Source organism: Aythya ferina, assembly GCF_964211825.1.
Source record: "Aythya ferina genome assembly, chromosome: 4".
NCBI classification, from domain to species: Eukaryota; Metazoa; Chordata; class Aves; order Anseriformes; family Anatidae; genus Aythya; species Aythya ferina.
The window spans coordinates 13,057,202-13,076,229 of record NC_140300.1 but is presented as its reverse complement, the minus strand read 5'-3'; the positions used below and the strand labels follow the sequence as shown (position 1 = coordinate 13,076,229).

The 19,028-nt window shown below is 38.0% G+C and overlaps 1 protein-coding gene across 3 annotated transcripts in view; it reads left to right on the top strand.

Annotated features, from left to right (window-relative positions):
- Positions 1-19,028, top strand: part of STK32B (serine/threonine kinase 32B) — a 177,736-nt gene that overhangs the window by 126,688 nt on the left and 32,020 nt on the right. For all 3 annotated transcript variants that reach the window (XM_084516687.1, XM_084516686.1, XM_084516685.1), the window contains exon 6: positions 5,459-5,548. In XM_084516687.1, coding sequence (XP_084372813.1) covers positions 5,459-5,548 — 90 coding nt within the window. The remainder of the gene's footprint in view (positions 1-5,458; positions 5,549-19,028) is intronic.

Below are 19,028 nucleotides of genomic sequence, written 5' to 3'. Positions count from 1 at the left end.
AGAGACATGGAATGGCTAAAACACAGGAAAAAATATGGCAAACAGATTGGTACACTGCCTTTTTTCCAGTGATGATTACTTGCTATTTCTATAGCTACGTGGTAGTACCATTGATATTAACATTTCTGGTCATCCTGCAGAAATCATAAAGCTCTGCTCTAGGCATCCAGGTTTAGTATTGTGCAGGGTGACCACACCATTGTTATGCTCTACTTACAGAAAATTTGCAAGGGTTTTATATCCTCCTGGGCAAGCATTTCAAAGCATTATTTCACACAACCCTGTAAGATCCCTGCATGGCTTACCAAGGAAGAATTCCCTGTAGGATCATACACAGTATCTCAGCCAGCATTCTGTCACAGCCATTGGCAAAAGGAGATACTCATCACAGGGAGTGCCTTTTGCCACTTTTAGTTATCAAATGATTCAGCACTCCGTATTATCCACATTGTTAATAGTTTTTTATCTTTGTATATTCCTGTTAGAATCTGGATGGTCTTTTGTTAATGCAGTCATCTACTTCCTATTTGAAGTTGCTGCTATTATTGCTCCAACCACATGGAGAAACAAGTTCTAGAAGTTCACCATCCTTCATGAAAGAAATGAGTTTTCTTTTATCTGTTTTGAAATGTTACTTTCTAAAAAGTGTCTCCTGCTTCTAAAATTGCAGAATTTGATGAATAATATCTTACATTTACCTTATTCTCCATCTTCATGATATTAAAAAAAAAAAAAAAAAAAGCAATCTCTTTTTATAGATTGGATTTTTGCATCTCTAATAGTGATAATTTTATTTAGTAATCATTTCTCATATGAGGGAGTAAGGCAGACTAAAGTTGGCATTTTTATGTGCCTTTTTATGTATGATCATATTATTTTATGATCATCAAAGCTTTCCTTAAAACTCTATTTCCTTGGTTATATAAGAATCTCATCTCTCATTTGAAAGTTAACAGCAAAGCTGAAAAATACAACCAACAAGCAATCTTGGCCTTAAAACCAGAAATAGGATGAAAAAAACAAAACAAAACAAAACAAAACAAAACAAAACAAAACAAAAAAAAACACAAAAACAAACAAACAAAAACAAATAATAATTAAAAAAACAAAAACAAACAAAAAAAACAAACAAAAAAAAAATTACAACATTACACATAAATTCAATACTTTGATCCCTGACTTCTGAACTACTGACTTCTGAACAGCATAACTGGCAACATTGTGCATTGTCTGGGAGTCATAAAGTCTCTACTGAAGATGTACCTGGTGTGTCTGCAGTAGGGTTTATCTTCATCATATCCACAGACAATATTCAGGGACTTTATCTCATTTAACCCTCTGATGTTGATTAACAGAGTGTTCTGAGCATACCTCTTTAACCTGAAGCTATCTACACTTTGGAAATATATTTGAAAGCTTTGCATGCCTACACAGCGATTAAGCAGCTTATCCCTTTGAAACACACAGCCTTTCTGAATCCACCTATAAGAGAAACATCAGGTTTCTAACAGTCTCCCTGATGATAAGTGGCAGGCTGCCAAGTCATGCCAAGTTCACCAGGATACAAGCTGATGCTCTTGTGCATGGTACAGATGAACCCAAAGAGGTGTTTTTTAAATAGTTCATAGGTTTGACCCTCTGAGGGCATACTGGATCTGAATTTGCTCCAAAACGTTTCTATGCTGATATTTGCCATCAGCTCTGATGCATATTGAGCTGGCAGTATTAACTCTAGTCTGATATTTTTTTCTCTCTGCCCTCACATTCACCCCTTCAATTTCTTACCCTGGGAAATTCAATAAGGTTTGAAATCATGTACTTTTTTTCTCTGCTAAATGTTAGTCAGCCAGCCTCAGCCACCTTTAAGGACCTGTTTTAGTTGTAATTCTGATTTTTTCTCATTTAACAAAAAATAATAATAGTTGTTTCGCTCAGATATTGGGATTTGGAGAAGTGAGGTATATATGCATTCGGCACTTCTGAGGTGCATCCATAAAGCTTCTAAAAGCCACACACTGTTGTAGGTATTAACTTACAAATTCTCCCTCTAGATGAATGCAATTCTTAAAACAACTGCCATTGATATATTTTCTGCTTAGTATGTGTGCGTTGTTATACATGAAATTTTATAAAAAACACTCCGCAGAGAACCAGAAGAATGTGGTCTTTTGTCTTCATTTCTCTCTACCAGCCTCTTATTACCAAAAGGGGTCATGCAGTCAAGGAGATTAAGCAATGAGCTTTTCCCCTGTGATATCTGAATTTAGTTAGTATTGCTGAACCTGCTGTGTGCTCCTGGTCTTTATAGCCCTTAACAACTAAACCCAAGTGGTACTGATGTGCTCCCCAATTCAATACCTGACACCTGTGGAGAGAGTGAGGGTACTGGGCTTGGGTTTGGTCATCACTTGTTGTTCAAGATAATATCCAGAAATGGAGATCAAGTACAAAGACGTGAAGCTCAGATGGGAAAATGTTCCCATGAACTGAAATACTGGAAACAGCATGAAGTAGCCAGTATTGTGGCATGTTTACTGCAGTAATAGCTATCTTTCTTTTTCCTACATGCAACAGTCAATGTAAAAATGTCTTAGAGGCTGATTAGAAAGACTCCTATAGAAAACTGGAGTTTTCTTGTCACCTGAAATATTTACACCATTAATTTTTTTTTTTTTTTTTTTTTTATTTTTTTTTAAAATACAAATCCCTGGGCTCAAAGAGGTTGAAACTACTGAAGGTTGTGTGCAGACGGGCAGAACTCTGCCTCACCATCCCTCCAGCCCTCCTCCACTGCCAAAACTTCAGCAGGGTTTTGGCAGTGGAGGAGGGGGAATGTTCCCCATCACCCCTTGCTCTGGCTCTATCCCAGGGTTTGTTCCCACTCAGCCCCTGCTCTAGCTTCATCCCAGACACAGCTTCTCTCCCTCCCCCAGCTCCCACCAAGTGCTGTTTGGTGTCCCCATGGCAGCACAGGACACCTTGCTTGTACTCCACAGTAAATTAGCAGCCCTCTGAGCCACAGGCAAAGGTTGTCTGCAGGCAGCCCATAGGCCATGGAAGAAAAAAGGTAGATTTTTTTCCAGCAGCCACCTCCACAGCGGTATAGATGTGGTTTTCCTGTGCGGTGCCATGAGCACAGGAGCAGAGCATTGCTGCTGTATCTGCAGCAGAATGAAGAGGAGCTCTGTAGGATCTACCCCTTGCCCAGCAGAAAGCATTTTTTACAAAGAAACATCAACATGGCATATATAACACTTCACATGTCTGCTATTTTGGTTTTGCTAAATGAAAACAAATCTAATAAAAGGGACAGAAAACAATGCACTGCAGGAGAAGCAATTTTCATTGCAAATCAACTGTTTGGATCAGTCTGAACGGATATTATGTGATAGGTGTTTTACAACAGGCTATCATGCTGGCACTCTAATAGGGAGAATCACTTACAGTGGTGTCATTTAAATGACAGAACTTCATATTTATCTGTCAAAAAAAAAAAAAAAAGAGCGAGAGAGAGAAGAAATTATTAGACTGCTGGGATCCGTATAGTTTTTCATTGTATGATGCACATGGAATTACTTAAAACATTGCTACCATGAGGTGGCTGTATGTGGTTCAATTATCTTTTTCAAGAAGCTTTCTGCTGTGGTGTTTACTGCAGGAATAGTCTGCAGACATGCTCCTCACTAGCCATGAATTGCAGCCACCAGTAAGGAGAAATGCCATTTTGAAACCTGAGGGCAGGCCAGGCTGTGCACACTAATTTTTGTTATGGGAACCTTACTCCCTCTGCCCTTTATGAAGTGATTGCTTGCATCTTCGCACAGTTTTTGCCTGCCTTGTGTGAATATATTCTGGGCAGGGTGTCTTTAGAAGGAAAGCTTCACCAAAATGTAAGAAGCTCTTGAGAAAACTGAAAAAGCATGCTGTATCTCACATTTGAATAAAAGGTATAATTTTGGCAATGGGATGTGCCTTATTTTTTAGTTTCAAAACCAGCTCAGACCTGGCCAAATGAGGGGACTGGGAATTTAAGTTCACACATGGGTGACTGCAGGTTTCTTAGAGGCTGGCAGGTAGACACTGCAGACTTCTAGGTTAGACTGTCAGAGCAGCATAATCGTCTGTTAAGATTGCTGTTCTTCAGTCAGGCACTGGGGAAATGTGCAGTGTCAGGACCAAAAACAAGTCATTTGTTACAGTTTTCATCTTTGGCAGCAAACATGATAACAACCTCCTTCACTCAATAACTGCATCATACCCAAAGCCTGCTCCACTCTGTGGACTGAATGAGGATGAGATCCTGATCAGAAACAAACAAACAAACAAACAAAAACAAAAACAAACAAACAAAAAAACAACAAACAAAAAAACAACTCAGAGGAACCTGTCATTCAAGATTCTAGCTAAAGACAAAATGTCTTAATCCTGATCTGAGTGCATGGTTAAACTGAGGAAGGGAGCACCTTTGGTGCTCCACATTAACCATATTTTCTGTACTCCACCTTCCACAATGGCATTGCCAAGTGAAATCACAGGCAGCACAGGCAGCATAATGTCTGCATCTCTCCACAGAATGAAATTAGCCCTAAGAAGATGCAAAACCTACCAGCAGAATTATCAGGCTAAAAGTCTGCAGATGCGTTTTCAGGGTGGATTTGCATTTATTTACCTGCTTGGGGCAAGTCAGGATTAGCAACTATTGCCTCACTGTGGTGGAGTAATTTAACCTACACTTGTCATAAACTACCCTAGAGAAAAAATAATGATGGCAGGTTGGGGCTATCCAACCTGATTAGCTGAGTTTAAATCAGCTGTCTTGCTGGTCAGGTAGCAAGCCCATGGGCTGCCTTGTGTTACATAACTTTCATCTAGTAATCCGTTGTCAAATGAAGGATCATTTGGGACCTGCCGTTGTTACATACATGCTCTTCTGCTACCATGAATCTAATTTGGTAGTTACTGTATTATAAAAATACCCTTTTTCTTCTCAGCTCCTTTTTTGCCCTGAGGAGACTGTGAAACGCCAGGCTGATTGTAACCCAAAGTGAATGTGATGGCAGACAGGTGTCACGAGTACATAAGATTGTGAGGGATAGCTCTAGTTAGAGATAAGGTGAGGGAGATTTCACACACCACTACAGCAAATTCAGTGCTGCTCCTGCACATTACTGCTCTGAAAAGGCAGTTACTGTCCTTGTTGTTCACAGCAGGAGGAGGTTCAGGGGTGACCAGCACATAAGGTTCAGCATGCAAACAAATAATAGGAACAGCACAGGAAAAGAAGCATAACATCATTTTGTTGTCATTATATTTTTTCTAGCTGTGAACAATGTTTAATAGTAATTTGTTTAATTTGACAATTTATTTTATTTCTATTGTCTCTTAAACAATGAATAAAGCAAGGAAAGTTTGTATGATATACTATTTTGTCTTCTGTTTTTATTGTGTGTAATTGCAGGACACGTTCATATCACTGACTTCAACATTGCAACCATAGTGAAAGGCTCAGAAAAGGCTTCTTCTATGGCTGGCACAAAACCATATATGGGTAAGTTTTCAAGACAATTTAAAAGATAAAAGAAATTTCATATATTAATGTGAACTAATGGTATTTTAAAAGGATTTCAACTTATAAAACCACATAATAAATAATAAATGTGATTTATTTATTTATTTTTATAGCACCTGTGTATTGACAATGGAAAATATCAGAGAGGAAGGAACTGGACAGAGACTTGGTCTCTACAGTGCTTTTAGTCAGGTTCTGTTTGGTTTTGTGAAGCAAATTCAGGAGAGGCTCATCTGTTATTTTGTGCAAACCCCTACGGCTGGGGACAAGAATACATGATTATGTTTGCACTGCTCTCACTATGATCTAGCAGAGAACATGTCATGTCATTTAAAAAGAATTTAGGCACATCTTTAATTGCATTGCTTTGTTGAATTCTTCAAAAAAATTGTCTGCTTAATTAGAGTCCTAGGTAACTACCCACTTAAGTGTTTGACCTGTGGTGTTAAGGGGCATTTTATACATTTTAATAACATATTTTAAATGCATAGATTGAAGGCTGGGAGAGTAAAATGCAGTTCATCTGTCTTTGTGTGTCTGTAAGTTAAGCATCTTGGATAAGCTAATGATTCAAACTTCCCCTGCAGATGAAGGACAGAAGGCATCTCCTAAAGATTGTTTGTCCCACCAAATTGTCCACTAGCTTCCATGACTAAGAATAGGAGTGATTTGTCCTACCTGTGACTTCCTACACATCTGCTGTTTTAATTTTCTATATGCAGAATTGCTCTAACATGAGGAGATGATTAGCTAGAAACTATACATATTTTGGTTCTAGAAAACAGATATGTGTGTCTACAAGAGACTTTCTCTAACAGGCATGCTCAAAGCACATGTTAAAACCACACAATGGCAAAATATCAGAAAATTACCATATTCTGAAAATGTCATTCAGGGAAATGAAGGTCATTGTGTTACCTCACTTATGCATAATAACATAGAATAAAAGTGTTTGCCCAAGAAATTGGAATTAATCCACTGTGCATTTTCACAGCAAAATATGCACTGTGTAAACCTTCATGTAGATGAATCAGGCAGGCAGCTTCAGGACACCTCTGTACCAGCTGTGAACATGTCAAAGCAGTCCCAGGCACTGGAGCAGACTTGTCTTTTTCAGAAATAGCTCTCCTGTTTGGGGGATTAATAGGATACAACACCATACATGTGACCAGAATTGGCCACTTGCCCCTATGCCCAGAGTGCTGACCTGATGCTGGGCAGCTTACTTCTACAAATGTACTTAAAACATGCCAAGAAATATTTTATGTAGTCCTGACTCAAGCATTTAAGTGATGCAGAGAACAAGACTTCAGACAAATTTTCTGTGTTTTGCACTGGTTAGCTCTAGCTGAGTGTCTGATGTCCTTTACTTAGAAAAGATGGCCAACATGGCATGGGCATCATATATAGAATGTGAGGAGACCAGATCTGTGCCAGTACCTGAGTGTTCAATGCTGCACCACAGGTTCCCTACTGGATGTGGTGAAATGAGAGGGGGAGAGATGCTGCAACCTCACTTACATCAAGAGCTTTAATTTTAAAGAATTCACTTGAGTGGTTTTGCCAGCATGTGGTGGTTTTATTCATGGAAAATAAACAAAAAAAAATATTCAGAGAACAAACAATTTTTCTCTCTAAGTAATTAGACCTTACCCCAAAACCTACAGACAAATAGCCATACAATTTACATGTTCAACTGATTACACTCACTGAAATGCCTTTCCACGTAGGATGAGAGGAACATTAAAAATTTCAAAAATTTTAAGGATTGTAGTTTTGCATTTCTATGAAAAGTTTGTCTAAGGTTTCATGCATTCTGCTTAAATAGCTACCTACAATCTTCTAGTAGACATAGTCATTAGATGTGCAAATTCTTATTACATAGGTTATTCAAAAATAGTCTTGAATAATAGACATTTTGCAGCAGCTCAGATTCAGAATAGACATTTTCCACAGTTAAATGTGATGATGACAGCAGGCATAACAATAGAGTCTTTTCTGAGATTTAATTTGGTAGTCAATTAAATGACTGTTTTGATGGCCTTACATTTTTAATCTTGAAGCGATTGCACAGTTTTACATTAGAAAGCATAATTATTATGAAAGCAGAAGAAAGCTGAGTACTTGCTTAGGGGTCAGTTAGCATTTTAGCATCTGTCTGTCACCGTCTGAATGTGTGTAATGAAGGGATCGTCTGGCTGCTAATGATCAGAGGCAGATTAGTTAAAGCAGCTGTACAAAAATGTGAGTATTCTTCAAAGATTCTGTTGAGAGTTAAAAGGAAACTTAACATCTTTTGGAGCATCTTTCAGCCCATCTGCATTCATAGGTGAACACCATCTTTTTGTTCATTAGTGGCCTTTTTTTGCAGACTTTTCTCATGAGAGAAAAAGAAAAACCTAGTTTTTAACAACTGAAAGCACAAAAATTTTTAGCAAGTGCTAAGTAATTTGTTATTTTAGAGATAAAATTGCAAGAAATAACTCCATCCTTTTTGAATTCCAAGTCTCCAACTCCACCCTAAGGAGGAAGAGTAACCTGTTCTTTGTTGAGTTGATATTTGCAAAGAGATGGTACAAGGAAGGGAAATGTTGAGATTCATCTTAAGAAAAGTGTCTATTCAGTGCAGAAACTCTCAAGCCCCATCCATTCTGCCTAAACTCCACTTAGATCCCTCTCTGTGGTATTGCCCATTTTCTAGAAAATTCAGTAGTTCTTGTACCCAGTAGGAAATGCTAATCTCTGGCTTAGGTATGTCCTTAGAAACATGCTTTGTAATCACCTCCCCATCTTAACATTGTGACAAATAGTTTATATGACCTAAGTCTGAAGTGCCACAATAGCTGAGCCAGGGTTGCCACTATCTTCTCCTCATTCATTCTCCCTTTTCACCTGTCTTTCTCACTGCCTCATCCTCTTCCTTCTTGATAGAGTGTGTCAGAAACCTTCACTGAGCCAGTGCAACTTATTATGGCAGAATGCTATCTCCTTTTTCCTGGCAGTGGTTGTGGTGGGTTTTTGCCTTTCCTAGGTGCTAAATGAGCTAGAGGAGTATTCCCATGAAATCCCAAGCTGACCCAAGGTGTTACAGAGCTGGAGAGGGGGAGAGATGAGAGTAAGAGCAAGACTTTTCCTTCACAAGCTGCTGAGGTGTTATCTAGGTTCACCTCAGTTCATGGAGCTATTCTGTCCCTTCCTCCCTCATATCCAACAATCTCACAACAAAATAAACAGTAAAAGAAAAATGCTCTTTCCCTTTTTGTAGAGACTATAGCACCATCCACCAGCACACTTTCTCTCCCATGCACCTTGCTCACCTCTTGGAAATGTAAAAATACTGCAGAAGTCACAGGTTCAGTCTCTGCTACTCAGAAAGAGTCAGAAGAGTCATCTTTGCATTTATTTGGAGCTGTGAGAATGCAGAAAAGCTTTTAGAACTGTTAACTTCCTCTGCTTTGTGTGAAAAGTGATGGGTGAGGATTTTCTGTTGCACAAGTTGGGTATCAAAGCATCAGCAAAGAGCTTGACAGGCATGGTTAGACACATGTCAATGGTACTGTTTTCTCTAAAAGCATTGATTTCTTTTATTTTCCTCTTAATTTTGTGAATAATTATATCTTTAAGTGAAATGCTACAAGTACTCTTCAACAACAGTGTTTAAATTAGAAAAGCTTTGTTTTCAGTCAAGATGTTCATTTAAGTCCATATGATTTCTGGCTTTAAGGCTGTATCCCAGACTTAAACGTGGATTTACATAAGCCATTTTAGACAATGACCAAAACAGGTGGAAAAAAAAGGCATGGGGAGTGTGGCACCATGTTTGGTGACAAGCTTTCATTATAGAATCATCTAGGTTGGAAGAGACCTTCAAGATCAAGTCCAACCATCAACCTGACCTATCAAGTCCCATCACAAAACCTTGTCATGTCCACCCATCTCTTCAATATCTCCAGGGATAGGGACTCCACCACTTTCCTGGGCATCCCATTCCAGTGCTTGACCACTGTCTCCATGAAGAAGTTATTCCAAATATCCTGTCTAAACCTCCTCTGATGCAACTTGAGGCCCCTTCCTCACTCCCTATCGCTTAGCACCCGAGAAAAGATTACAAGGAGGTTAAATCATACTTTAATCTCACTGCAAGAAGACAAAGTCACCTTCAGGCAAGTCACTTGCTGAGCACCAAAACCAAGGAAATTTAGTGGTTCCTGTAAGACATGCCTTATTCTGTGCTGGTTTTTATGGCAATGAGGGTATGAGATGTGATGAAAGCTGTTTCCCCATCTGGGATATTTATGAAGTCTTGCTCCCATGTGGATCCTATTACATTTAATCAGAAATGAGGGTTCACTCCTTACTAGAAGTACTTAAAGATTTCTCACTTCTTCCTATGGTCAATTTAAAGAAATATATAGGAAAATGTTATCTTTAAAGTCTCTGTTCCTGTTTGAAATCTGATTGGAATAGGCTGAGAAATTGCTAGGGAGCAATTCACTTGCATGCAGCATGACTGCATAATAATGGTATCAAGAAAAAATGCAGTGAATTGATATTGTAAAAATGCACTAGCTGTTCCTATTAAGATACCTATCTTGTAATTCTAAGCATTGTATGAGTCAGCTCCCATAGCCTTTTCTTAATCCCACTTCATATTAGCCTTTCTGCCCCTAAGTCTTTCTCAGCCTGAAATTTTCCATGCTTATTTACCTATTTACTAAATAGTTACACTGAACATGATGTATCTGAACCTGAACAGTTCTCCAGAAACCTTGGTGGTTTCTCTATGTTCCTCCTTTCCAGCTGATTCATCCAGGTAAGTAAAATACCTGCCACACATAGGCAACAAAAACATGGAAACAGTGAATCTGGAAGGAATGAGACCAACAGCGTGGTGAGACAAGCTATTTCCATCTACTTCTGCAGTTTTACTTCTCAAAGCCATTGACTTGAAATGCTGAAGTTAATTCAGCTTCTTAACATTCAGGGGTCTTTAAACTCTCTGTTTCATACTCTTCATATGGCTGCAGCCATAAAATACAGTGTGTGCCTTAATTGGGCTAAAGAAACTTTTGTGTCTCACCCATGCCTGATTTTATCATTTCAAATTTACTGCTCAAATCTTCTACACCACTAGTGACTGTGGGTGCTGTCAAAGGTTTTATTGTACCAGCAGCCTTTGGAAACTCGTAGGTTTTCAGGCTGTCATACTCCTGTGTAGCAAGCATTGCAAAATGTGCTTTGAGATGCAGCTGACCTTTAACATGCACACTCTATCAACAATTGCCAACAAGTATGTGTATCACCCTCCAATCTGCACTGGTAGCATGGATCAGGAAAGCCAGCACAGGGCAGGATGAAGTCCCTGGTATCAGCCTGTGCCTGGGATATTATGTTTTGGCTCTTTCTTTCAGAAGGCTGTTCATTAGGGCTGTTCATTAGGGCTGTTGTGTTTTAAAGAAAGTCTGCATTTGTCTGTCTGGAACACTATCACGAAAAAAGAAGTTTCTTATATTGCCCCTCATACAATCACAGAATCACAGAATTTCTAAGTTGGAAGAGACCTTAAGATCATCGAGTCCAACCTCTGACCTAACGCTAACAGTCCCCACTAAACCATATCGCTAAGCTCTACATCTAAACATCTTTTAAAGACCTCCAGGGATGGTGACTCCACCACTTCCCTGGGCAGCCTGTTCCAATGCCTAACAACCCTTTTGGTAAAGAAGTTCTTCCTAAAAGAACAAGTTGCAAGTAATATGCTTGTGTCATGGAGCACTGGGCACCAACTTGAAATATTGAACCTTCCACCCTGGAGCAGGCTGACAAACTACAAAGCAAAATGTTAAATACTAATATACATCCAGAAAGCATTACAGATAGTACCTTTTGCTTATTCCTCATACTTGGGTAATTTAGAAGTACTAGAGTCCTATAGCGTATGATTTTTGCTCATTGAAATGTTTCCTTTTGAATGGTGTATTTCCTTACATCTGTATGTTATTTGGGAGTGTTGCAGAAACTGTCCATTCACAGGTGACATATTTTTCTATTATGTTCTGTTTCTGGTGGTAGGGGAGTTAGAGGCTTTGGGGCTTTCTTCAGTAGAGACTGAAGTTATCCAAATAATGCACCATGTCTTAACTTCAAATCAAACTAATAAAATACATTTTATGATATCAATACACCTGGAAAAAAAAATAATAAACCAAAGCCAATACATGTAAAATCAGCAGTAAATTATTTGAAAAGTTTCAGCTACACCTTCCTACCTTACAGACTTATTATCTCAGATTTTCACAGCTGCTTTCATAGGTTGTTGTCAGTGTGAATAATGGCTGCATGTTTGAGATTATCAGAAGAATGTGGATTTACAGAGAGGTCCACTGGGCTTTTAAAATGTGTGAGTCATCTATATCTATTAATTAATGCTTTGTGGAAGTACTATTTGGAGTCAGAGGAGAACTAGTGGATGTTCTGATAACAACCATACAGGTAAAGCAAAAATATTCTGTAGGGCCAAATTTATTCCTGAGGTAGCTGCAGTATATCAGGGATAAATTTGGAGATGGATTTTCAAAATTGTTCAACGCTGGGCTTATTTGTGTTCATAATAAGCAATGCTCTGAAATGAAACAGTGCTTAGCAGGTCATTGCTTTTGGCATGCAGTAAAGGCAGTGTTTAGGTTTTTAAAAAAAACTTTTTTCCTGTGGAGGGTTTGACTGCCTATCTACAGAGTCTCTCTGGTGATGTCTCTACCTGCCCTTTTGATCTCAGAGAAATATCACAACTTCTGCTGCTTCTGATAAGCAAGAACTGAGAGCAGACATGAGGCTTGGAGGTGCTCAAATAAAGACTCCTCTGTGCTGATGAGTTTTCAGCTTGTGCTAGCAGCACCACAACTGAGGGGATTAAGCACTGAGCTGCAAGTGGGTATTCAGGTTTTAGTTCTGCTCTGGCATTAAATGTAGATGCACAAGTAGCTGTAAAACCTTAGGAGATCAGGAAAGATGTTCCTGTCTCCAGCCACTTTTTTCCTCTTTGTGCTCTCCAACCTGCTACTACTCTTTTCTTCCAGCGAAACTGCTAATGTAATCATTTATTTGACTATTTTAGTCAAAAATAATCAATTCAGATTTCTCTACACAAACACAAGGACAAGAATTGGATTCTGTTCAGTGGGTAAGTAAAGCAGAGGGTTTTATGAGGACAGCACTCTATGAGTGAGGGCAGGTGGGGTAGCTTGACCACAGAGCAAACCAACAAGGCATTCTGAATGCAGTATTGATATTCAGACAGTGGTATATAAAATTGATTTGAATAATTTTGATTCAAACTGTTTGAATAATTGCACTAAATATGAGTATTAAAACTATTGAGGTGTATTATGTGAATAAAGGTACAAAATCAGTTACACTGCTGTAACACTTCTAGACTTCATACCAGGAAATTGCCAGCCCAGCATGGTCAGGCTTTAAGCAGCACTTCACCTTGTATGATAGAAGTTAGCAGTATGATAGGCTGTAGCACTAAGTCAGAAAGTTGTCCGTTATAATTTAGACCTTTTTAGCCCATGAGAAAGTAAATTCTAGGAGGTAAATTGATAGTTTACTATCAATTATGAAGTCCATGTGTAGTTTCAGGAAGAGAGAAGTTTTCTTCCAGTTTGCTCTTAAAAAGTCATCTTCTGCAAACAGAATATCACTTGTCATCACTATAGTCTGATTTCTGCTTTCTATTTAAATTGTGACCTGGAAGAATTACTGACCTTTTCTGTTTTTATTTTTCTTACTATGGTGTTAATATTTTACTGTACCTTCTCAGTCTAAGGATTTTGGAATATTATTTTAAAAATCAAGTTCACTTTTTATACAGCTCAACCTGTCATCCATTAAACCCAAGTCAGCAAAGCACATGCATGTGGCTAAATTATAACCATGCTATATGCATCAAGTCATGCACACATTTTTAAACTGGAAATCTCTAAACTTTTTGCTGCTTATCCTGTGTTAGACAAAGGAAATGTTTATACTGTATACACTGTAAGTGTGTGTATATATTTACTTATATTCCTAGAGAGTAATATGTGGAAGCAGAATGATACCTGGCAGCATGGTATTCCCTGAACCTCAGTTAATGACACTGGAATTGCTTTTCCTATCTATTAAATCTCAGGCACTACATTAAAGCTTACATTACTGAGGTATGATTTGCTACATGGTAGAATGCATTTATTTGCAGCCCCTGAAGCACACCAAGTACATCTGCTTCCTCTTACTGACATGTAGGGTCTCTGCTAAGATGCAATTTGGCCACGGAGAGCTCTATCCAACCAACTAGATGACTAATGTCAGTGCTTTCAGTCTTGATAAATGTTTTAGACATGCACATCTGAATTTGGTCATCAAAAAAAAAAAAAAAAAAAGAGAGAGAGAGAGAAAATGAGGCCAAACCATCATGCCTTTATTTTTAAGCCTATTAAAAATAAAGTCTGTCTATAAAGTCTATCTATAAGTCTATCTATTTTCAGTCTGTCATATTAATAACATTGACACAGGGCATTTTGTGGGAATTTACAGCCAGCTCTTCTGGCAACATTTACTTATGCATGGACGATTAGCTCCTTACAGCTAATCGATCTGCAGGAATCACTTGCAATTTATTGCTTAAATATACTGTAAACAAGGAGATTTGTTAGTATGTAGCAAAAGCCACTTGAAGACAGGTCTGGTTCACTTGTGCATTCATCTCACTGCACTTCCCCTCTCACCGTTTTTGCAAAGTTTCAAGGCAGCCCATGGAAGTCAGCAATGCTTCAGAATAACTGCTCTGTAAGCTTCTTAATCAACACTCAGTAGTCTCCTGTGTAGTGACAGGCAAGTACACCAGGCCCTCTTTGATTAGGTTCTTGCTAAGGAAGTGAACCTCAAATCAGTTCATCAGACAAAAAACTTCACGTTGTGCTATTTGGGATTTGTATCAGAGCCACTCCAAGCCTTTTATTTTATGTTTTAGCCTGATGAATTGTCTTTATGATTAAACCAGTATGCTCCATCAAAAATGATAACAGCTATTCTCTGTGCCAACCATTATAAGTGATGGGCCACTAATTGACTATTTTACCATGGATAGCCTTTTCAAACTCACCATTGGAAACCAAATTAAAATGGCTTGAATTTCAGAGACCTAGAGCACTTACTATTTAACCATGGTGTTCAGTGATACCTATGATATATACCTAGCAGTTTTTAAAAAACCCTAGTTAAAAGCACTTTATTCTATATACAAAATGATCTTTCATAGCAAGAAAAAAGTTAAAATGGGGTTCAGTGTGTTTGCATTTACAGCTATACTCTCTTTTATTTCAAGCTTATGAAACATACCAGTTGATACTGATAACCTTCCAAAAGTGGGGTATGGTGTTACCAGCCAGTTAACAAAAATTTCAGTTTTGTAACTTTTTTTTAAACTCATCTTTTGGGAAATATGCATACAATAAGAAATCCATCCTCTACATCATTTACAATGTAGATCATCTGCCTGCTGTGACAATTGCAATGGGTAGTTGTATCTATGAACTGATTTGTCAGAAATTACTATTTTTCACAAAATTATTTTGAGCTCCAAATATGGGAAAACCCCCAGAAGAAGAGGATGGGTATCCCAGGAAACTGCTGTTTCTGAGATGGATGTAGACTCCCTAGGTTTGCTTTCAAATTCATTTTTTTTTCATAGCCATTCTCTAACATGGTTTTATTCTAAAGTGAAATAATCATTTATTTACTTCCTTGGAATTATCTGCTTAGTATAGAGAGAGTCTGCAATGATATGGTATTAATAGAAGGACACAGTGAAAAAAAAAATAAAAATCACAGGATAAAGCTCTAGAGAGGGTTTTATTTTAATTTAATATTGGGAAAAAAAAAAAAAAAACGGTGCCATTAACTAGAAATACATATTAGGGACAGCCATGACAGGCACTGAAACACATTCACTGCAACAAAAGTGTGAGTTCACTTTATTATTTTTCAAGAAGAAAAGCAGATAAACAGTGAAAACATGAAAGTATATTACTAAGAGAAAATAACGGAGTGGAAATTGAAAAGGAAAAATAAATCTGTGGGTTTTTAGCTCATTGTGTTGCTGAAGTTAAGTGTCCATTTGTTCATTACCACAGAAGCCAAGTGAACAGTCCCGATCATATTGCTTACTTTGTTAAAATTAGCACAGATGTCACCTTAGAATGGCAATAGTTTTGAAGTGCTCTCTGTTTATAGTTACTGAAGCCTTTTATGAAAGGTCACTGGTCACACTCCTACCACACGTGAAAAGAATTCCCTGCCTAGGCCAAAATATTGTGTGGCTTCTCAGATCTGGTTTTCAAAAGTCCCCAGTACTTTCAGTGACAGGTTTCCCATGTGTCTGAGCAGAGGTGAAGAGCCATGCAGTTTATGGTTATTACTGAGAGGAACAGGCTATAATGACCCCTTTGAGATTTCTAGCTTTAGACCCCTTCATCACCCCACTAAAGGAAGCTTAGCACGAAAATGATCACTTGACTTTCATTAGCATCAATCAGGATGATTCACATTGTCAGTCCTCAGAAGTCTCTACTCCAATCTCCTGTTCAAAGCAGGGTGAATAATGAGGCTGGACCAGGTTTCTACTGTTGAAGATGCTCTTTTGGGCGGGTCTAGTAAAGTGGTTCTTCGTTACATCAAAGACACCTAGGGAGCCATGAAGATCCATAAGACCTACTGATTACATTGCTTCACCATTTATCTTGAATTCTTTCTTGCTACTAGACTGGCTGTTATTTGATTTAGATTCACTAATTATAAGCTGTGCCATACACCATTCTACTGCCTTCTCTCTGACTGTACATGGTAATAACCACAAACCTCAACCAAAACAATGTGCAGGATCAGAACAATGTTAACACTACATATTCTTCTCCCCCCCCAAAAAACACCTTTGTTCAATAGAACTTTCTTGGAGAAAAAAACTCTTGTTCTTACAAGCATTCTCTCACTTTTGTTCCTATGAATGAACTTTTTCAGGCAGTATCCTTGCATTTAGATAGATGTATGGGGGTAAAAGACAATGTATGAGGGACATTCTTTTCATCCAGAAACTAAAGTTCTGATATGAGAAGATGCGTGCAGAAAGGGTGCACACAGCAAAGCTGTTGCCCTTGCTCCTGTCTGGTGAGCTCAACTTTTATGTTCCTTGTAAAGAACCTAAGAACCTACCCACATCAGGCTTCAGGCTGCAGGATGGCTGTCCAAGCAGAAACTGATATCAAATTCAAGTTTTGAAAATTACAAATAGACTATTTCAATGATAATCTTAAAGAAAATCAATGTAGAATTTTAACTTTCGAATTTTTTTTACTAGCTTTTATCCACCATACAGTTTATACTCAGAATTGGTTCTTAGAGGAGGAAAACAAAACAAAACAAAATAAAACAAAACAAAACAAAAACACCACATTTCTGTATTTCACAGCTACAGCTCTTCAGGTCTAGTCTAACATATATTACTTCGAGGATCTGCTGTCTTTCTGACCTGAGCAAGGATCCTGAAGCAGGCAAACTTCTGAATTTTTCTGTACAGGCTAGAGGCCTTCATTTGGACCTAATGTCTCAGATCCAAAAGGTTTTTAGACTCATTAAGCACAAGCTTAGTGTGAGATCAGTATTCAGCTTTGCTAAACTAGGGAAAGGTCTTTTGATTTCAGTAGGGTTGAGATTTCTCCCTGAGAATAAACTTGTGTGTAGGAAACCACAAATCATATTTCACCTCCCAGCAGTCTCTCCTAGTCTTGCAAAGCAAGGAGTTCCTCTGGAGCTGACTGAATGCAAAGAGTCAGTCCAGCTGGACCCTAAATACAGCTAACACAGGGAAAACTGGATATCTGCTTTAAGAAGCAAGAGCCCAGCTGCCCATTTTCTGACCTCAGGATGCTGTTATCTGCTTAAGGTGAGAAAACAAAGTTTCAAAACACTGGGGCTAGTGGGTAAAAGAAAGCATTTTCTGCTGTTCTGCTTAATCAATTGGTTCTGAAGCTTTTGGAACAAGCAAATAAAATAAAAGTGGATCTCAGTCACTGAATTAGCAAAACAGCTGCACTGTTCTGGCAATGTCATAGGTTACATCAATAAAGTACTCTCATCTCTACCTCACAGAAATCAGATAGTGATCCTTCACATTATTACAATGCTAAAGCTATAAAAGAAAGAATGAAACGAATATTATACCTATTTAGCTGAGTAAAAAGTCCACAAAGTTTATTTTCTTTAATGAGATATTATGCATCATCTAGGCACTGCTGACAAAAGCCATTCCAAATGTGGCAAAACAAACAAACAAACAAAAAAAGCAAACCTTCACAAAAGGGTGTCTATGGTGATATTCAAAATATTGCTTTAGTGCCTAATTTGAAATTTAGGAAGAATTGAGGTGCATTGATCCACTAAAGTAAAACAAGAAAACCTGTCTGCCCTCTTAACATCTATCTATAGAGTAAACTACATACATAAGTAAGCTGTGCCTATACAGAGCCTTAGAAGAATGCAACAATCTGAAGTATATCTGAATATGTAACATGCCAGGTTAAGCTACCTGGTGGTGAAACAGAATTAACTCAGAAAGACAACATTTACGATTTTGTTGGCTCATGCCATACTGGATCACAAAACAACTTTACATATAGCTGAGATTCAATCTTTATCTATTCTCTAGCTTTTCATATTGTAGCAAAAAATAAAAATAAAAATAAAAATAAAAATGTTTACTTATGTTACCTGCAGTTCTCCTATCACACCTATTTAGAGATGGTTCTACCAGGTAAAGAATATAGGACCTTTCCCATTCTCTCATTGCTTTTTATTCTTCAGATTTGAGTTTTGTCACAATAAATTCACGGATGCCAAAATCCTCTATTGGGTTTGTCTCTTCAGAACAATGAACTCAGCTCTGGTGTTGTATATTTTTAGGTTGCCATCTGTAATGATGCACGTACTGCAAAAACTCCTCTGAAGGGAAAGCCTTTCCCTTAATTAAAGGTGCTTGTTTAGGTGCCGTACATAGTCAAATCCCAAAATGCCAGTCAGAACTAAGTGTGACCAGACTACATTATTCATTACAATATGCACATTAGAAAGTGATGAGATGGTAATCAGGTGGTAATGTGGTACTTTGGACTCAGTATCATGGCCAGAAGAGGCTCCCATGGTAATTGCAGTCTAGCATGATGTTATGGTTGGTGATAGTGTTCAGAGAATCCCCAGGGAAAGTGTTGTTTTCACAAAGTGTACTGAGATTCTGCTGTGAGATAATTAGAAAAGCATGACTAACTTTTCATTTCATTTCATTTCATTTCATTTCATTTCATTTCATTTCATTTCATTTCATATCCTGTCTTATTTATATATGGTATTCTGAAAGAACTACAACAGC